The 17,746-nt window shown below is 42.4% G+C and overlaps 2 protein-coding genes across 2 annotated transcripts; both read left to right on the forward strand.

Annotated features, from left to right (window-relative positions):
* Window positions 1-173: 173 nt before the first annotated feature.
* On the forward strand, window positions 174-8,658 carry kctd2 (potassium channel tetramerization domain containing 2). Its single transcript, XM_080746912.1, has 6 exons — window positions 174-872; window positions 1,330-1,438; window positions 1,631-1,722; window positions 1,983-2,078; window positions 2,955-3,080; window positions 3,249-8,658. The coding sequence occupies exons 1-6, from the start codon at window positions 495-497 to the stop codon at window positions 3,276-3,278; spliced, it is 831 nt and encodes a 276-aa protein (XP_080603038.1). The 5' UTR covers window positions 174-494; the 3' UTR covers window positions 3,279-8,658.
* A 2,443-nt stretch (window positions 8,659-11,101) lies between these two features.
* On the forward strand, window positions 11,102-16,944 carry slc16a5a (solute carrier family 16 member 5a). The gene is made up of 5 exons (XM_080746900.1): window positions 11,102-11,161; window positions 12,031-12,473; window positions 13,823-13,966; window positions 14,814-15,641; window positions 16,620-16,944. The coding sequence occupies exons 2-5, from the start codon at window positions 12,110-12,112 to the stop codon at window positions 16,892-16,894; spliced, it is 1,611 nt and encodes a 536-aa protein (XP_080603026.1). The 5' UTR covers window positions 11,102-11,161; window positions 12,031-12,109; the 3' UTR covers window positions 16,895-16,944.
* The last annotated feature ends 802 nt before the right edge of the window (window positions 16,945-17,746 follow it).

Genomic DNA, 17,746 nt, shown 5'->3' on the forward strand with positions numbered 1-17,746 from the left:
TCATAGTTTAGTAAAAATTCGGAGTACTTTTTACACCACTAATTGACATTAAATACCGGGGGAACAAAGTTCAGCATTTTAGTTGAACTGCAAAATGCTTATTTTGAAAGGGTGGGCTGACAACAACGGAAGTAAACAGTCATCACGTTACAACCCGGAAGGATTGCCTAGCATCTCTGATTAACGTTTGAATAAACAACAATGACCAGTTTGTTTTAGCTACGGATCAAACGCAATGTGGCTCGCACACACGGTTTATACGTTCTTAGACATTAGTATTAGTTAGTATCTCTCTCGGCGGCGTTCGGTTCGTTCGGGACAGAGGAGATCGAGTTGTGTGTGCGTGCAGCAGCAACGCCCTAATGCCAGCCACCTTGTGGAAGAATAACAAGCCCTGTGCTCTGTTTACAAATCGGGTAAATTAAATTGTTTCTCTTCTGCAGCGTATAGCTAAAATCGTGTGGGTTTTTGTTTTCGACGAGGACAAAAAGAATATGGCTGAATTGCACGTCGTGGAACCGAGTGGCACTGGCACCATTGAGCAAGCCGAGCAGCACCGTGGTGGTGGTGATGTGCGGGGGGGCACCGTGCGGCTGGCGTCGTCGCCCGCTCTGGCGCTCCCACCGCGGAACAACCAGCCGTCGAGTCCCGGCGGCAGCAGCACCAGCCGCGGCTCGGCGTTGTTTGGCTTCCCGGCGAAGAGCAACCCGAGCTCCCCGTCGGAGCCCGGCGCGGACAAGCCGGGATCTCGCTGGGTTCGCCTGAACGTCGGCGGCACCTATTTCATCACGACCAAACAGACGCTGTGCAGGGACCCCAAATCATTCCTGTACCGTTTGTGCCAAGAGGACCCTGATTTAGACTCTGACAAAGTGAGTAAAATGTGTATTGTTTGTGTTGTCCTAATGCAGTATTTGTCAAACTTTTTGATGTCAACGACCCCCAAATTGACACTTATTAGCCAGCGGACCCCCATTTGAAAATATATGTCAGGGACCCCCATAAGAGATCATTTTTACGGCTCTAGCTAGCAGTTGCCATTTAATGGCATTTCTATCTCTGAGATCCCAATTTATATTGTAAAATCAATGTTGATTTTACACTCTGAGTTACATACCCATAAAGGGTCCCTTTGGTTCCTTACTATCATTTAGCTGGGGACCCCTTGAAACTCCCTCAAGGACCCCACTTTGAGAACCAATGTCCTAATGTATCTTAATAATATCCTTTTAAGTCTCTTATCCCAGACCTGATTGCAAAGCAGCTATCACCAATGTCTCATTAAACCACACTTGATTTATTCAATAAACTTTATTGTATTTCATATAGGATGAGACGGGAGCTTACCTGATTGACAGGGACCCCACATACTTTGGCCCCATCCTGAATTATCTTCGGCATGGAAAACTAATCATGGATAAGAATCTGGCAGAGGAAGGTAACTGAAAACATGTCTTTGAATAAATCCTGTGAAATACTATCGAATGTAATGTTGGAAGGTTTTATAAACAGAATTATGTGGCTGGCAGCATATAGTATGGTGAAGAAATAAACATTGTGCTAGCAGAATTCACACTGTACTTGTAGCTGGCTAGCTGCACAATGAAGTGATGCAAGGCTTTGTTTTTAGGTGTTCTTGAGGAAGCGGAGTTCTACAACATAGCTTCGCTAGTGAGGTTGGTTAAGGAGAGGATCCGGGACAATGAGAACCGAACATCCCAGGTATACAGTAGGTCTGGGTCGGAATAATGTTAGTGTACAGTAACTCTGGTCCATAGTGTTAGAAGAACTCTTTCTAATGCTATGGACCAGAGCTAATGTTAGTGGATTGGGAGTGGATAAATCTGATCTGCATTATGCACAGCATTATGTCATTACAAATTTACATGGCGTCCTGAAATTTACTGTAATGGCACATTGTGTGTGTGCGTGTGCGCGTGCGTGCGTGCGTGCGTGTGTGTGTACACTGACATGTCCCACAGGGCCCTGTGAAACATGTGTATCGAGTATTGCAGTGCCAAGAGGAGGAACTCACACAGATGGTCTCAACCATGTCAGATGGCTGGAAGTTTGAGCAGGTGGGAAAAAAGGCCATTAAAATAAATAAAGGAATTGCAGTTAATGGTTTGTTAACACGGTTTTGTACCAAAGGTTGTTTTCAGATGGGTTAATACGGTGGTCCTCAACAGTCAGTTTCTCTAATGTCACAGAATTCCTAAAGATATACAGTATGCTCTGGTTAACTCTAATATATTATATCAAGTCATTTACAAACGGACTACCACTGTCTGGTCATGGACAAATACAAAGTCGCTCACATGTTGTTGAGATTCTTCAAAGAGAACTGCACTAAACTACCACAGAAACGTGTGTGAATTTGCGCTAATCGGCGTTGCTGTTAAGTATTTTTAATCTATTTGTGAAAATTTAGGTTCTTTCTTTTCTCTTAGGGAGCGTTTGGATATGTACACTGGGCTCATGTGTTGGATATTAGTACCAGTGCAATCAGTGCGCTCCCGCCTCCCAGTGAACATATACGAACACTCCCCAATGTGGTATATGGGAAGTGAGGAAAAGAAGCTAAATTTTCACAAATAGATTAAAAATACTTCACAGCAACGCCGATTAGTGCGGATTCACACATGTTTCCGCTTTAGTCTAGTGCAGTTCTTGGTATTTTTGATCGGACCGGCAAGGGACCCTGGTTGCAGTCTTCCCCAATACAAAAAAGGCAAACAGGGTCCTGAGAGGGACTACCTTTTTCCTTAATCCTTACAGTTTTTATCAACTAATAACCACCAGTGCTGCCACATATCACAGGAGTTTGCTAAATTATGTAGCATACTAGCTAATTCCATGAAATTGTATGGAAAAGATAGAGCTTTAAAATTTCTCTGAGGTTGACAACATCATAACATCACACCCACCTTTTCTTGTCTGTCTCCCCCCTTCAGCTTATAAGCATTGGCTCCTCTTATAACTATGGCAACGAGGACCAGGCTGAATTTCTATGCGTAGTTTCCCGGGAGCTTAACAACTCCACCAACGGCATTGTCATCGAGCCCACCGAGAAGGCCAAGGTGAGCTATCCACAATGTGACTCACTTCAATTACCCTCTGAGATGTCAGGAGGAGGAGGAGGAAATGCTGTGAAAACAACATTACATGCAAATTTCAGATGGTGTGAAGTATTTCCGACAATAATTAGCTTCTGTTCTGACCTTTTTGTTTTCCTTGTTTCCCTGCAGATCCTCCAGGAGAGAGGTTCACGGATGTGAAGAGATGAAACCGGACTAGAATCCTGAGCTAAAACAACACTTTATGAAAAAAAAAAAAAAGAAGAACCTTGACATTTTCTCCAGTTCCAGCCATGGTCCATGAGTTCAACCCCACCCTCCTTTCCTCTTACAAGCCCCCACCCCTGCCCGGTCCTCTGGTGTGCCTTTCCACAGTGGGGCTTCTCCTTTGTCCCCCTTATCTACAGTGCTGCAACACAACCCTGCATCCTCATTACCTTAACTCCTTCATAAGCTATGGAACATTCACAGGGATTTGAAAAGAAAAATAGATTATGGTTGGTTTTGGTGTGAGAGAGGGCTTCTGAGGGGTCATTGCCACAGTAATTCAGTCTCTTACCCTTATGATAGTCTTGTGCTGATATCAGTGGATGGACCCTAGACACAGAGCTAAATTATCATCCTCATCATCACCACACCATTGCAACGTTACTGGACCACCACACCCCCCATAAGTCTGGATGCGTCCATGTGGCAGAAATACGTGATTTTCTCCTCAGGACTCTGAAAGGACAAGAAAAGAACGAATACAACTGCTCTGACTGAGCCTCTGTTTTAACCCCCTGACATTTACCAGCAGGGTGACCCATAACACCCTCTCACCCCTTTCCCCTCCCTCTCCCCCTCTGACCTCCCAAAGAAGGGGGAGGAGGACATACAGAGAGGCAATAGGGAAAGTGTGGCCGGTGGCCACCTCATCGGCATGTCCACAACACGACACACCAGGATTAGGAGACAGGAATTCCAGCTGTAAAAGGAGCCACAGCAGGCAGGATGATGTCCCGTGCGCGCTCTCTCACGTTGTACCACTCCCTCAGATTCTTTAAACAGAGGGACGGAGGGCCCAATCCTTCATCTTGCAGAGGCTCCAACTTTGTTCAGTTCAAAGGAGATCGTGTATCACTCCTCACCATCACCGCTAGCTTGATTTGCTACATCTTCACACGGGGAGCACTCCTTTTCTTTTTCTTTTGTTGCAGCCGCAATGAGGATAATTTAAACACAAAAGAAAACAAATGACTCAAAAGACTAAAACTACACCCGTGTACAATTTGTCAAGGCATGTGAGGAATCTATATAAATCTATATAGGCTACATGATGAAATTATATGAAAATTTGAATGCAAGTGGTGTAATTATTGATTTCTGTATCATAGTTGTCATATATTTGTGTATTATGGTGAATAATTCTATTTAAATGAGGGCAAATTATCAGTCTTCACAAACAGTTTAGATGAGGGGTTTTCCACCCCTGAATGATAAGGGTGTGTGAGTTTCTGTATGCAGTACCTCTCTGCTTTCTGTCTGTGGCTGAAATAACACATCCGCTGATCCACCATGTTTTTCAGCAGCACATTGTTTCTGTGGTGTTTCTAGAAGAAGAAAAAAAAGAATACATTTCTATTTAATATCCTATTTTGTTCTGTTGCATATCTTAAAATTGTAACTTGAGCTAAAAGATCTCGAAAGGCCCATTTTCCTTTTGGAAATTGTTGGACCATGGCCAATCGGTATGCTGCCTCAAAACCTGAAATCCTTTTCCCTCCATGTCTCATTCAATTTTGCCAATTTTCACTCTTGCCTAAACCTGTTCCCAGTTTTAACATCTCACAAGGATATAAATATTGGAAAGAACTGCCAAAAGTTTCTAACCTGAAGTACAAGGCTAGATGTTGTCCAGCCTACGAGAACTTCCTGTAGCACTGTACTTCCGGTTAGACACTTTTGGCAGTAGTTCTTGTCCAACTTTATTTAGTAAAAGACATGTTTTTGGGGGCTTTTTTTAATGCCTTTAATTGATAGTACAGTAGGTAGACAGCAACGGTCGTGGTATCGGGATTCGAACCTGTGACATGGGTATCGGGATTCAAACCTTTGGCCCGCTGTCATTAGAGCCAGTATGTGGTATGTGTCTGGACCACTAGGCCAGCGGGCACCCCCCTTACTGTTACTCTCACAGATATAAAAAGCTAGATACCTCCTCCACTGCTGCAGTTCATTAGCGCGACTGGTCAAACACCCCTGGCGGAAGTGCATAACTGTGTAACTGCGGAAGGCACTCTGCCCCCTCCAATGGGAAAGAGGGAGTCCTGCCAGGACTGCATCTGATTGGACTACCGAGCTTCCCATTCTGTGACGCACAAGGAAGCGTCCTTCAGAATTCCCAAGAGCCCCGCCTCAGAATTCTGGAGGTTTGCATAGAGTTATTGGGAGGCTTGCCAGGAGTCTTGGACCAGCACCCCCCAGCCGGAAGAGGCGTCTACCTTTCTATGTCTGTGGTTACTCTTGCCTCCATTTCAAATTCATACTTCTAGATGACTGCCTTGTCTGATTTTGCAGTTATGCGTAGCACTGTGGCATGAGCTGAAATGTAAACATACACCTCATGCTCTGATTATGTTACATCATTCGGTGTGCCACGTTTTCTGGGCTGGGAAAATGTAAAACGTCTTTGTTCCAGACTTCACACAACTTTCTTTGTGGCAGTAGATGGGTACCAATTTGTATATTTCTCTTAACACACATTAAGTTGCTCCTGCTCTTTTTATTCTCTTAACATAGGACCAACATTCAGTTGCATATCTATTAAATAATTTGTAAAGGATTTGGAGGAGAATTCAGTAATCTTTAATTGTATTTTATAAAAAAATGTAAAAACTGCCTTGGGTGCAATGAACACGATAACAATTCTGTGTTAGCAATAGTACAACAACATAGCTGGTACACACATACCACAATATAATCTAAGAACAAGATGCAACAGAATGTTGTTACTAATGTAATTGCAGGCACAAGAGTAATTTCCTATGTGAAGTTTGATCCATATTATGTACACATCAACTGTAGACTATGAAAGGTTGAACTTATTCTCTCCTGACTTTGTACTTGTATGCTAAGAGGTATATGCTCATTTATTTCACTGTTGTTGCGTTACTTTGATATACTATCCCATGTACAAAAAAAATTGTGTAATTGGGTTTTATCAGCATGAACAAAAATGCCTTTTGACAAAGAAAGAGAAAATTCTGTACCATTTGCTGTGTTCAGGCCTGAGATTTCAAACTCATGTGATCCCCCCCCTCCCCCCATCCTCCTGAGTGTGTACTGTGTAATGTGCAGTTCTGTTTTTCTGAAACATGAAGACAATGCTCATGCTGCTAAGAATGCCCCACCATCTTGACGAGGGGGTACTTTTGAGCCTAAATTATATCTTGTATATCTTGCCAGTGTCGCTTGTTGGAAAATAATTGAGACTCAACCAAAAAAATAATGACAAACAAGAATACTGAGAATACTGTTATATGACAGTATACATTAGGCTACATTCCTCTCTGGGACCTTTTCAAAGCACCTGAGATTTTTAGTTTCCCTTTGTCTGTGTCCGTGTCGTGCCTTTGACCTGTGTTGTGCACAGTTGTTTTCCCTTTGTCATGAGGCTCCTCCAGGGGTTAAAGTTCTCAGTCCTGGGGACTGATTTCAGTCTTGAGGATTTCATAGGGGCTATTTCTGAGATCAGTGCAGATCGGCAAAAAAAAAAAAATATATAATAATAAGGGGGAGGTGTAGCAATGGCCGTGGCGTGAATGACAAAGTAGTGAATGACAAAATGCTGGTCAAGTGATCTCCAAACTAAAAAGCCGTTATGACTTCAAGATATGAGTATTTGAATTGGACCAAACTAGCATAGAATACAACAGAACTTCAGAAGATACTGGATTGGCGCACACACATTCAGTGAAGGCAGTTCAGAACTTCAGGGAAACACCCTAAATATCTGTGTGCGCTGCGTGCGCCATGTTTTCAGAAATCACATATTGGGACATTGTCTGAAAATATATTTCAGTCTTGGGATTTGTTTTGGCTTTAACCCCTGGGCTCCTCTCATACACCTTTTAAAAAAGCCAAGAGACAAACGGGGTCCTGTATAATTTGGCCATCCACTCACTGATCTCAGTGTTCATTGTTAAGCCTGATTATACTCGGTTGAATGCCTGGCTATTTTCATGATACGACACTGCGTGTAACTGACTATAAATCAGGCATTAGTGTTTCACAGAGAGGTCAGAGGGATTAGATTTATGCAAGTTTCTTCTCTCCTAATGTATTTTTTTCTTCTTTTTTCAATGTGTACTGCTTGATATTTTTATTTTTTATTCCTGCTTCCTATGTGCCAATACTGTTGAAATATCTCTTCTCGCCATACCTGCCACTCCTGATGCTTCAAGTCGGTCTGCATTACACTGTTGCAGGGTCTTTCATGTATACCTATGTGGTGTAATGCTGTCATGTCTACAGTACAGTGCAGGGAAAGAAGCATCAAGCAGTTGATAGTGGGGATGTTTAGAAAGAACAGTTTCGCCCTTTGCATATCTTAGTAAAAATCGAGCACTTTTTTGTTGGAGAAAAAAAAAGAGACCGCTTTACTAATGCTCACTTCCTATGTTGAATTTTTGTGGCTGCTTTGAGGCAACTAAATCTGCAGTGTTCCCTTTCTTATATGGATTGAATCAACTCTCAAAGCACTTAGTGTATCGCTTTTGTGAACCTTAATAGACCTTCCGCTGTAGACCTAAAAATTTGATCCATTGACCTGTTATTTTAAAGGCCAAAATAAGGTAAGCTCAACAAATTGCTTTCACTGTCACCTACACAATACAATGTACAAAAAATATATATGTTTTGGCACGTGAAAACATGAGAGCATGCATTGTTCTAGAGATTCTGATGTTGTATTGCTGGAATTTGTCTGACCTCTGTGTTAGTGCAAAGTGTATGTGATGCATGGTTGGAAAGCAGGCGGGAGGCATGGCTCCGTGGTAGGTGTAGATTTCTTGTGTGGGTCTACAACTAGATGTATTCTGTATTCTCTAATCACATGTTCAGTTTTCTGTGTTCTTTTCTGTATCCTGTCATGTCGATTTTAACTTAAACAGTAGATACAAAAAATTACTAGTTTTGCACTTGACTTAACCAAAATGAACCAATAGGTCAGACTGCAGAATCCCTTAAGGCCCTTACAATGGACATAGCATTTATTCAGCTCACAGGTTCACACACAAATAAAGAAGGCCTTTTAATTCATGGCTCATTTGCCGCTGTTATAATCTGTAAACACCTGCATGCGTTTGTGGACATACACACATTTAGATGTATTGGAGATATCTTCTAATAATAATTTTGAGTGTGTTCATTTATCAACAGTATTGATGTCAAATGTGAATATTCTCGATGGGGACTGTGGAGAACTGTTGGGGAGCTGACAAAAACACTTTTGTCTTATTGTCCTTTCACTTTTATTTATTTCATATTTTGGAATTTTGTCTACCAATGCTGTTTCTTTACATGTAACAACTTTAACCAACCCCAGTCTGGTTTTTAATCATAAAATGTGTATGTGTTTTAAAATATGTGTGTGTGTGTGGTTCCTTTATTTAGGCTAGACTTTTTGACTCACAAATAGGCCTACACAGTCAGTAGTAAGCCAGAGCAATTTATGCATTATGAATAGTGAACCAATGGCAGCATAATTAGTTAATGTGACACGCTTGTTATCACAGGCTTTTCCTGAAATGACCTTGTCCTTGTCTAACTTCTGTTTGCTGTAATCCACTGGTTCCTCTCTTGTTACAATGGTCAATCCTGTTTCTGACTCACATTTATTCAGTGTTTAGCTATTTTTCGGAATCCACTGGTTCTTCTTGTTAGACTTGATTGATTGAAGACTTTATTAGAAGTTTGCATAGGGAAAGGTACAGTTTCATGACGGTACAGTTCACTGGTACAAGGTCTACTAAAAGGAGATCCATGAAAAGACTAAGCTTATTTCCACAGGAAACCATTAAAGTATCTCATATAACATTGAATGACAGATGAATAGAACACAGTACTATGCAGTAGATATGTAAAGAAAAGAAAATGAAAGAACAAAAAAAAAATCACACCCGTGTGAACTGAGCGGTGGTTTACCCACCTCATAGATCATGTGTAGCCTACCGATTTTTGTGACATTTGAAGAAAATATGTAGGAAAAGGAGCAAAAAGTGTGTTTTGGAGAAAATTCAAGATGGCGGAAAATCTATCCTGGCGCAAATGGGCGTGGCCTATATGGGGAGATGCGTCTTGACCCAAGGAATCCAGGGAAAAAAGAATTTTAATTTTCCGATCTACGGTTCAAGAGTTACGGGGCAAAACGTAAAGTGGGCCGTTATAGCGCCACCATGAGGCCGAGTGATGTAATTATTTTTCGATTCATTCTTAAAATCATTATGAATCTCCTCTCCGAGGTTTGAAACTGTAGCTCCTATGGTTTACGAGAGAAAAATACTTGAAAGTGATTTCTTGCATTGTCCCATTATAAGTCAATGGGGACAATTAAGCGTCGTTTTTTGCCGATTACGTCGGCATGGTAAGGCGGATCGGAACGAATAGCACACCATTCCCGGCCGAGCCGCACATTTTGATGTATATATTGCGCGAGTGGCGTAAATGGTGCGGCACTAGTTACGCGCCGAAGTTTAGGCTACATACAGACACGGACGGAGACAGACCCACACACACGGCCACGTATAGGAGCGTTGTGACCACCGCTCAAAAAGAAAACAGTAAGTCTAAACAAACAGAAAGTATAAAGAAGGGGCATGGGAGGTTTGGGCTGGGCTAGGTTTTTTTTTACCAGTTGCGAACGGCTGCTGCCTGTAAGTGGTTTTTCAGGGCAATTTTAAAGGATGCTAGTGATCCACACTCCTTTATGGCCTTCGGTAAGGCTTCCCACATTACTCTCAGAGTAGATGACAGAGTACTGCAACGTGCAATGGGCTTCTGGTGTTGTAATTATGGACATCCTTAACGTTTATAAAGTATTTTGACAGGTACTTGGGTATCATAGTGGTGTAGTGTATCTTGTACACCACCAGGCCCATTGCACGTTGCAGTACTCTGTCATCTACTCTGAGCCACCCCACTCTTAACTGGTGAGTAGCGGTGAGGCGAGTCTGATATGGAAGGTTAAGCAGGACCCTAATTAGTTTATTTTGGGTTGTTTGGAGTTTAGTTTTCAGGGCTTGTGGGGCGTCACGATACCATACGTGGACTCATACGTAGACTGGTTATTCTTGTTATTCTTGTACAAGTTTGTTCTGTTTTAAGCTATTTTTCCTGTTTTTGAATATACTTTTCTGTGCCTAAAATGTAGAATTCAGAAATACTTTATTGCATGCATTTATCAAGGTATTAAGGTTCAAGGATATGAATGAAACATATAAGACAACAATACAATAGTAATAAGATGACAAATTGGGGTATTATTACAATTAAGTAGGCTAGTGTAACGGTTAGTAGGCTAAGTGTTTACAAACTGGTAAGCTATCTCATAATAGGCCATAGTAACTGACAGTAGTAGGCTACAGCCTGAGCCAGCCCTGACTTGCCTCGGCCTTGGCCATGACCGACACGGGCCTACCCTACATCCCACACAATACCAAATGTATGCTTCGTGGTACGACGGCGTCGCGCGCCAAAAATAACCGATCTGCAAGCTCACCGCGCTTCGCGTCAGCTACGTGTTGTGAGCTTGCATATCGGCTATTTTCGGGGCACGACGCCGCCGTACCACCACCACCAGCAGCCCAAGAAGCACGGATCCGCTTTCAGTTTCAAGCCCTCAGTCTGAACTGAAGTCCTGCCTCACAGCCTCCGCCCACAGCGAACAGGTTATTTATTGTCTTGAATGTCTCCTGCAAGGCTAAAAGGCAACGGACGGACACATCAGCCGCTTGTTTGTCTACTGTGTTGACTGAGCGTGGATGCGGGCGTTGAGGCGGAGGAGAGGCGTTTAACGACACATGGAAATGGAGCCATAACACAAGGTGAACGAATTTTAACTGTACAGCAGCCTCATGTGAATGACGGTTTCTGCCGTTTCCTGTTTGTTCTGTATTTCTCTAGCCCGCTGATATTGATAGCCTGTAACAGTGGTTTAGAATAACACAGGGAACCAGGGATGGTATGTGATGTTTATAGCCTATTCCCTATAATACATTTTACTAAGCTTTTGAAACAATATGTATATTGTTTTAACCAGAAGCAAACCAGCAGATGTAAGAGTGAACTATGTTATGTGTACAGTAGTAGCATACATACATTTCCATACATACATTTCCCAGGGTCCGGGGGTTTGGTTCGAACGAGATTTTACTTTAAACCCATGCATGCCACGACCATTTGGGTGACAAATAATAGCCTACATTAATTCAAGATGCCACGTGGATGAGAGTGAACTAAGTGCTCGTGGTCCTAAACGTGGCGACATTTATTTAATGCCATGTCCAGTGTGGTAGTTAACTGTCAAATTGTCTTGCTGCTTAACGCTTAACTGCTTAACGCAGACTTGACCAGTAAATAGGAGCATATCTGACAGCACAGCAGTGCTAGCGGGCTGTTCTGTTCATGACGACCAATGCTGCTGAAAAATTATGCAAGGATGAAGGATCCAGCCTTCACAGAGGGTCATTCATTTCAGGATTTTCCCAAGTACTTGCAACTTTCATACTAGACAAGTATTAATACACTCCTCGGGTCTACACAAGGAAAATACACTCCAGAAACCTACAGTATAGGAATAAGATATGAACATGAACATTTTAATTCAGGTTGTTTTTTTTATAAATTAAATAATATTTGTTTGGCTGTTTGTCTGATTTGATTATGACCTCTCTTTTGTTCTGTTTTGTTGAAGGTTACAGAAGTTAAGTTGACATGGATATCAGTAACTGTAGTGCTACTACAGGGACACTGTCTGTGCGCTTGAGCAGAAAATGACTTGTAGGAATGGGCACAGAGGGACAAGTGACCACTGCTTCCAGATGGACCCAACCAGGGTCCCTGAGCAGGCAAATGGTGTGGAGATGGTGGCCAAAGCCATCAACTATGACTCTGAGGAGGGGGCAAAGCACAACCATGAGACCAGAGACTCCGTGCCAATGCCGGGGGCAGTCACAGCACCCGATGGGGGCTGGGGCTGGGCGGTGCTGGTTGCCACCATCCTTGTCCTGGCTCTGACCCTCGCCTTCCCCTCCTGCGTGGGGATCTTCTACACAGACCTCCAGAATGAATTCCAGGCCACCAATAGCGAGACGTCCTGGGTGCCTTCCATTATGACATCGGTGCTTCATGCTGGAGGTACGGTATCAAGCATGAATTGCTGGAATCTCTGTAAAAATAACAAAAAACAAAACAACTGCAATTCTTATGTTAAAATCACAATGTTGTCCAGTTTTTGATTTTGGTCAACAAAACCGCCATGATGTAACCCAAGTAGGAGAGCTGCTTAAGACGAGACAACTTACCTTTCATCAGGTCCACTCTGTGTCAGCCATTGAAATCTCAGAATCTTACGTTTTCTTAGATAACCATTTCATTAATGTATTTGCGTAACTTTCATGCAGAGAAACAAGGCAATCTACACATTAAAATACCCTTTAAATACATATTAAAACAAGGATGTTTTAAAATCTTAACTGAACTACATATTAGTTAGTTACATATTAACTACATAATTGGTTCCATGTCATACATGACTAAAGCCCGGACCCAGAAGAGAGTGAGATGGAGAGCTCAGGTGAACGCCCTATGCCCCTCAACGGGGTAAAGAGGATTAAGTAGGTCATACATGACTAAAGGTTTGAAGGCAGACTCTTTAGAGTCTATTCAACGCTAGTGCCATAAGCTCAAGTTAAAACTGGAAGAGTCAGTGAAAGATTACTTTATCTCTACACACAGTTTGGCCAGACACAAGCCATCAGAACTTTGCACAAGCCACCGTTGTATTGTTAGTATTCTTTTAGGAAGTTGAATGCAGTAGATTATGTAACGTAATTTACATGAAATACAGAAGTAGGGTGGAACTATAAATTAACATAGTCAGTGAAGACCCATGTGAATATTTGACTGTACAGCAAACTACTATCGAACCTATTGACTGTCACTAGTTATAGGGATTGTCAAATAAGATATAATGGACAATCATGAATACCAAATGAAAGGTAATACATAGTAGAAACCTCTACAAATAACATAAAAACACCAATGAAGCACCAGACAGAACAAAAAACAGAATGCACAATTTATCGACTGCCTCTTTGTCTTTAATTGTCAGAACATATTTATGAATGATGAGCATTGAGGACGTTTGAACTAAGCTTCCTGAACAATTATGGAGTGATTTAATGTGTGGCAAACCATTGTTTGATTTTGTTGAGCAAACATCAGAGACGTAAGTGCGTTTTAACAAGAGTTAATGTCATGTGTACATTGACATTCCATACGCATGTGTACATAGACATTCCATACACACTGTGACCCACAAACGCAACCCTTTGTTCAAGAACAGCTATACAGCTATATCTAAAACCTAAAATGGCTTGCATTTAATCAAATAGGGTGTCAGAAAAAGAACATGAACTTTCTGTTACTGTGTAGGTCTTTGTCCTCTAATGTGTATTTAACTAAGCCCATTTCATTATCTTCAGGTCCTCTCTGCAGTGTGCTGGTGAAAAGGTTTGGTTGCCGAGCAACAGTTATGATGGGCGGAGTCTTGAGTGGGCTTGGAATGATTGCTAGCTCATTCACCCATTCCATCATCGAGCTCTACATCACTGCTGGGATCATTACAGGTGAGAGACCTTTGACAGAGATGCTGTCAGCACAGCTGATATATGTGTTTGTTTTGCTTATGTTCACTAGAGTCCGACAGTTATACCAGTCTTATTAATAATACCAATCTGGCTGTTATATCAGCCATTATTTGATCAGTATCAATCAACCTGGTGTCCATATTTAAGTTTTAAAATAACAGATATACTGTACAAGCTCACAACATTTCACAACATGTTGGGTTGTGACGTGTTTCTATTTCTGAATAGGGCATAAGTGGTTAAATAAAAACGAATAGAATACGCACAAAGTCGCACATCCCTTGGTTAAGGTACTGGTTTGGAAAGTAACATGAAGAAAAAGAAAAAGGATAAACCCACACACTCATCTGCTCCAGTGTAATTAATTGACGGCGTTGCGGGTTTACTCTTTCTCTTCATAAGTGGTTAAATAAAATTAAGTTCTGTTTGTTGTTTTATCTATCAAAACGTTTGTGCTTATTTTTATTCGATATTTTGCTAAACTTTAAATGCTCTCAAATAGACACTTTAATGATATCTACGTTTTTTTCTAATTGATTAGTTTTGCACTTTTATTGGTCAAAACATTGGTGGTTAAGGACTTTCCAGAATCGGGATCAACATCGGTCGGGCTCTAGGGTTCACTATTGTTAGAAAGGTCCAACATCTCAAGGAGGCGCTGTTAGTCTATGCCTTTAAAAGAAACTAACTATAATGTCTCTACTCTCTACTCTACTTCCACTATTCTATATGTAATAACACATCCACATATGATATAAGAGCAAAATGGCCTCCAGGTGAATGTGGTCAATTGTCCATTGTGACATGTGTCACTCCATTATTCCAGGTCTGGGATTCTGCTTCAGCTTCCAGCCCGCTGTGACCATTCTTGGACATTACTTTGTACGTCGACGCACGTTCGCCAATGCCATGTCCTCCACGGGCACAGCCCTGGGCCTGTGCACACTGCCGATCCTGGGTAACTACCTCCATGCTGAATTTGGTTGGCGCGGAAGCTTCCTCGTCCTGGGCGCCGTCCTACTCAACTGCTGCGTCTGTGGAGCAGTGATGAGACCCCTGGCGCCCCCTAAGCGCCGCGGCCAGCCCCTGATGAACCACGACCGCCCTAAGCAGGAGGAAGAGGAGAAGGTTAGGGCGAGGACGATGATGAGCTACTTTTTGACCGTCCTGGGCAAGCACATGGCCTTTGACTTGTTCCGCAAGAACCCACGGTACCGTGCATACGCCATAGGCATTACCTGGATGATGCTGGGCTTTGTGGTGCCACTGATTTACCTAGTACCGTATGCCACAGCCTATGGCATGGAGCAGGGCCAGGCTGCACTGCTCCTCTCCATCCTGGGAATCGTCAACATCGTGGTGAGGCCGCCTGTCGGTATCCTCTTCAACCTGCCCTTTTTCAAGGGGCGTCACATCTATGTGTTTTCTTCAGCTTTGCTGGTGAACGGGCTCAGTAATTGCATCTGCTGCTTCGGGCCCAGCTTCCCCATACTGCTGACCTATGTGGTGACATACGGACTGTCTATGAGCCTGGTGGGCTCACTGATGTTTACCGTGCTCATGGATACGGTGGAGATGAGCCGCTTCCCCTCAGCGCTGGGCCTGCTTGCTATCATGGAGAGCATTACTCTGCTCATTGGCCCCCCACTGGCAGGTACTGTAAACACAGACTGAGAAGCGCTTAGGGGCTTAGAATCAGATCAGGTACACACACATTCCTGTGTAGAGTGAGGACTTTTTAAAGTGCTATTTTAAAGTCTTCCACTCAAATATGTGTAGACTATTCTCCCTCCAGAACCCCAAGTTGTGGACTGACCTCCCCTCTCATTCAGGACTGCAGTCAATCCCCATTTCCTGCCATAGTTTGAAAACTCACCTCTCCGGATTCCACCTCCCCTAGCACTCCTTATTTTTTTGTTGTTGCCTAATTTCAATAGATTCCGATGTATATCAGTTCATTACTTATTATACCAGTTTACATAGACATACTGTATACTGTTTGCTTGACCACAGATGCATAGTATGTTATTTATAGCATGTTGTTTCGACAGATGCTTGGTTGGGTTACTGTAATTACTTAACTGAATTGTTTTCTTTGTGCTCCATTTTCTTGAGCATTATGCTAAATTCTTAAATTGTACATAGAGTCGGTGGAAGTCAATATTACACATAAAAGACAGCATAAGAAGTCTAGAGTGTTCAACAGTCCTCTCAGGGGAACAACTGAACAGGATCTGTGAAGGGGGCAGGGCCAGTGTGTGGCTGGTGGTATTAGTTGCGTTAGAAATCGGGGAAAGGGCACAGACTCTCCTGTTTCACTTCCACAGCCTTCTTAAATGTCAACTATGCTTCCCTCGTGTTCACGCTCATAAGAGTTCACGTATGGACCACATTAATTGCACAACAGTGCTTTAAGTCACAGTGTGATATTCATGTTTTGTAGAACGTTAATGTATATTTGAATCATTGTACTTTTTGTTCAAGTAAATCTCAAAGTGGTAAGGGGATAATGTTCACAATGGGTGACACACAGGTGAAGAGGGGAACAGCCATTCTCCCTTGTGTGTGACTTTTGTTACTTTCCTGTTGTTACTAGTAATATTACTGACGTTGCCATGTGGTTGTCTTTTAGGTGTCCTGGTGGACAGTACAGGGCAGTACTACCACATGTTCGCTGCCTGCGGCGCTGTTGTGGCCTCGTCTGCCTTGTTCCTCATGGTGTCATTTTACTGGCTGGATAAGGGGGACGGGCAGGCTTCAGAGCAGGGCGAGCCCGCGGCCCCGACGGAACCCTCAAAACCTGCAGCTGACACAGCGCCACACTGCGAGTACAGCAGTTTACCCACAGAGGGAGACAAAGAGCAGGACTCAGACTCCCAGACGGAGCACATCGCCAGCAAGATTTGAACTTGATCTATCATCTTACCTCACCCTCTAACACACATCAGACCTGACACCTGAATCAAACAGTGTTAGCAAACTGTTCGCTTCGTGAGTGTTTCAACTCACTTCACATACCATAAGGTTGGGGCTGGGAATGTACAACATACAACACTGTAGTGTGTGTAATGAGTGAGCATTTGAACGTTTGAGTATTTCTTGTGACTGACAACGTACCAGCCCTGGCCATTTGGTACTCCAAATTATGTTGAAACAAATGCTGAGATGTGTTTTCAAGTATCATTTTAAATCTGAGACTTGAGTGTTGACCCTACACGCCAAAACAAATAGCGCTGTACATTATAATATGAAATATGTGTTTGTACTGTATATCACAATATGCTGCCGAACCATGTGGATATGATGTAACAATCCAATATATACCCTCTAACTATATACACACACTGTATGAAACCAAGCCATATCTTTAATTCAGTCACTCAACAGAGGAAAATAAGTCTACTTTCCTCTGATTTGAACCAATAAGCTGAACATGGTATTGAGTTTACGAGTCACACCCAGTATAATATACGTGGGCAGTTTCACAATAGCGCATACACTGTAGAGCAGATGATGTGAGAAAAGGAATGCCTACTCTATAAGCAGTAACGAAACATACATGTTTATCTGCATGCTTCTCATCCCTTCATGACAGTGCCTTTTTTTGAATACCCCGCTATGTGTTGCGTTTGTATTTGAAAACACATACAATCACTGGATAGATTTTATTACTCAGAACCTCTGCATTTGTGTTTAAATAATAAGCATAAATGTTGTCATATTATATTACAGTTTACATAGGGTTTGACCCATATTTAA

This window comes from Nannobrachium achirus, assembly GCF_963921795.1.
Source record: "Nannobrachium achirus genome assembly, chromosome: 18".
In the NCBI taxonomy this organism is placed as follows: Eukaryota; Metazoa; Chordata; class Actinopteri; order Myctophiformes; family Myctophidae; genus Nannobrachium; species Nannobrachium achirus.

What these genes read in the sequence shown, in the direction of transcription:
- kctd2 (XM_080746912.1), top strand. Translation starts at nt 495, where the DNA reads ATGGCTGAATTGCACGTCGTGGAACCGAGTGGCACTGGCACCATTGAG. An exon ending in ATGAGAACCGAACATCCCAG is followed by an intron (nt 1,723 to 1,982) that starts GTATACAGTAGG and finishes CATGTCCCACAG; the next exon opens with GGCCCTGTGAAACATGTGTA. An exon ending in AGCCCACCGAGAAGGCCAAG is followed by an intron (nt 3,081 to 3,248) that starts GTGAGCTATCCA and finishes GTTTCCCTGCAG; the next exon opens with ATCCTCCAGGAGAGAGGTTC.
- slc16a5a (XM_080746900.1), top strand. Translation starts at nt 12,110, where the DNA reads ATGACTTGTAGGAATGGGCACAGAGGGACAAGTGACCACTGCTTCCAG. An exon ending in CACTGCTGGGATCATTACAG is followed by an intron (nt 13,967 to 14,813) that starts GTGAGAGACCTT and finishes CCATTATTCCAG; the next exon opens with GTCTGGGATTCTGCTTCAGC. An exon ending in CATTGGCCCCCCACTGGCAG is followed by an intron (nt 15,642 to 16,619) that starts GTACTGTAAACA and finishes GTTGTCTTTTAG; the next exon opens with GTGTCCTGGTGGACAGTACA.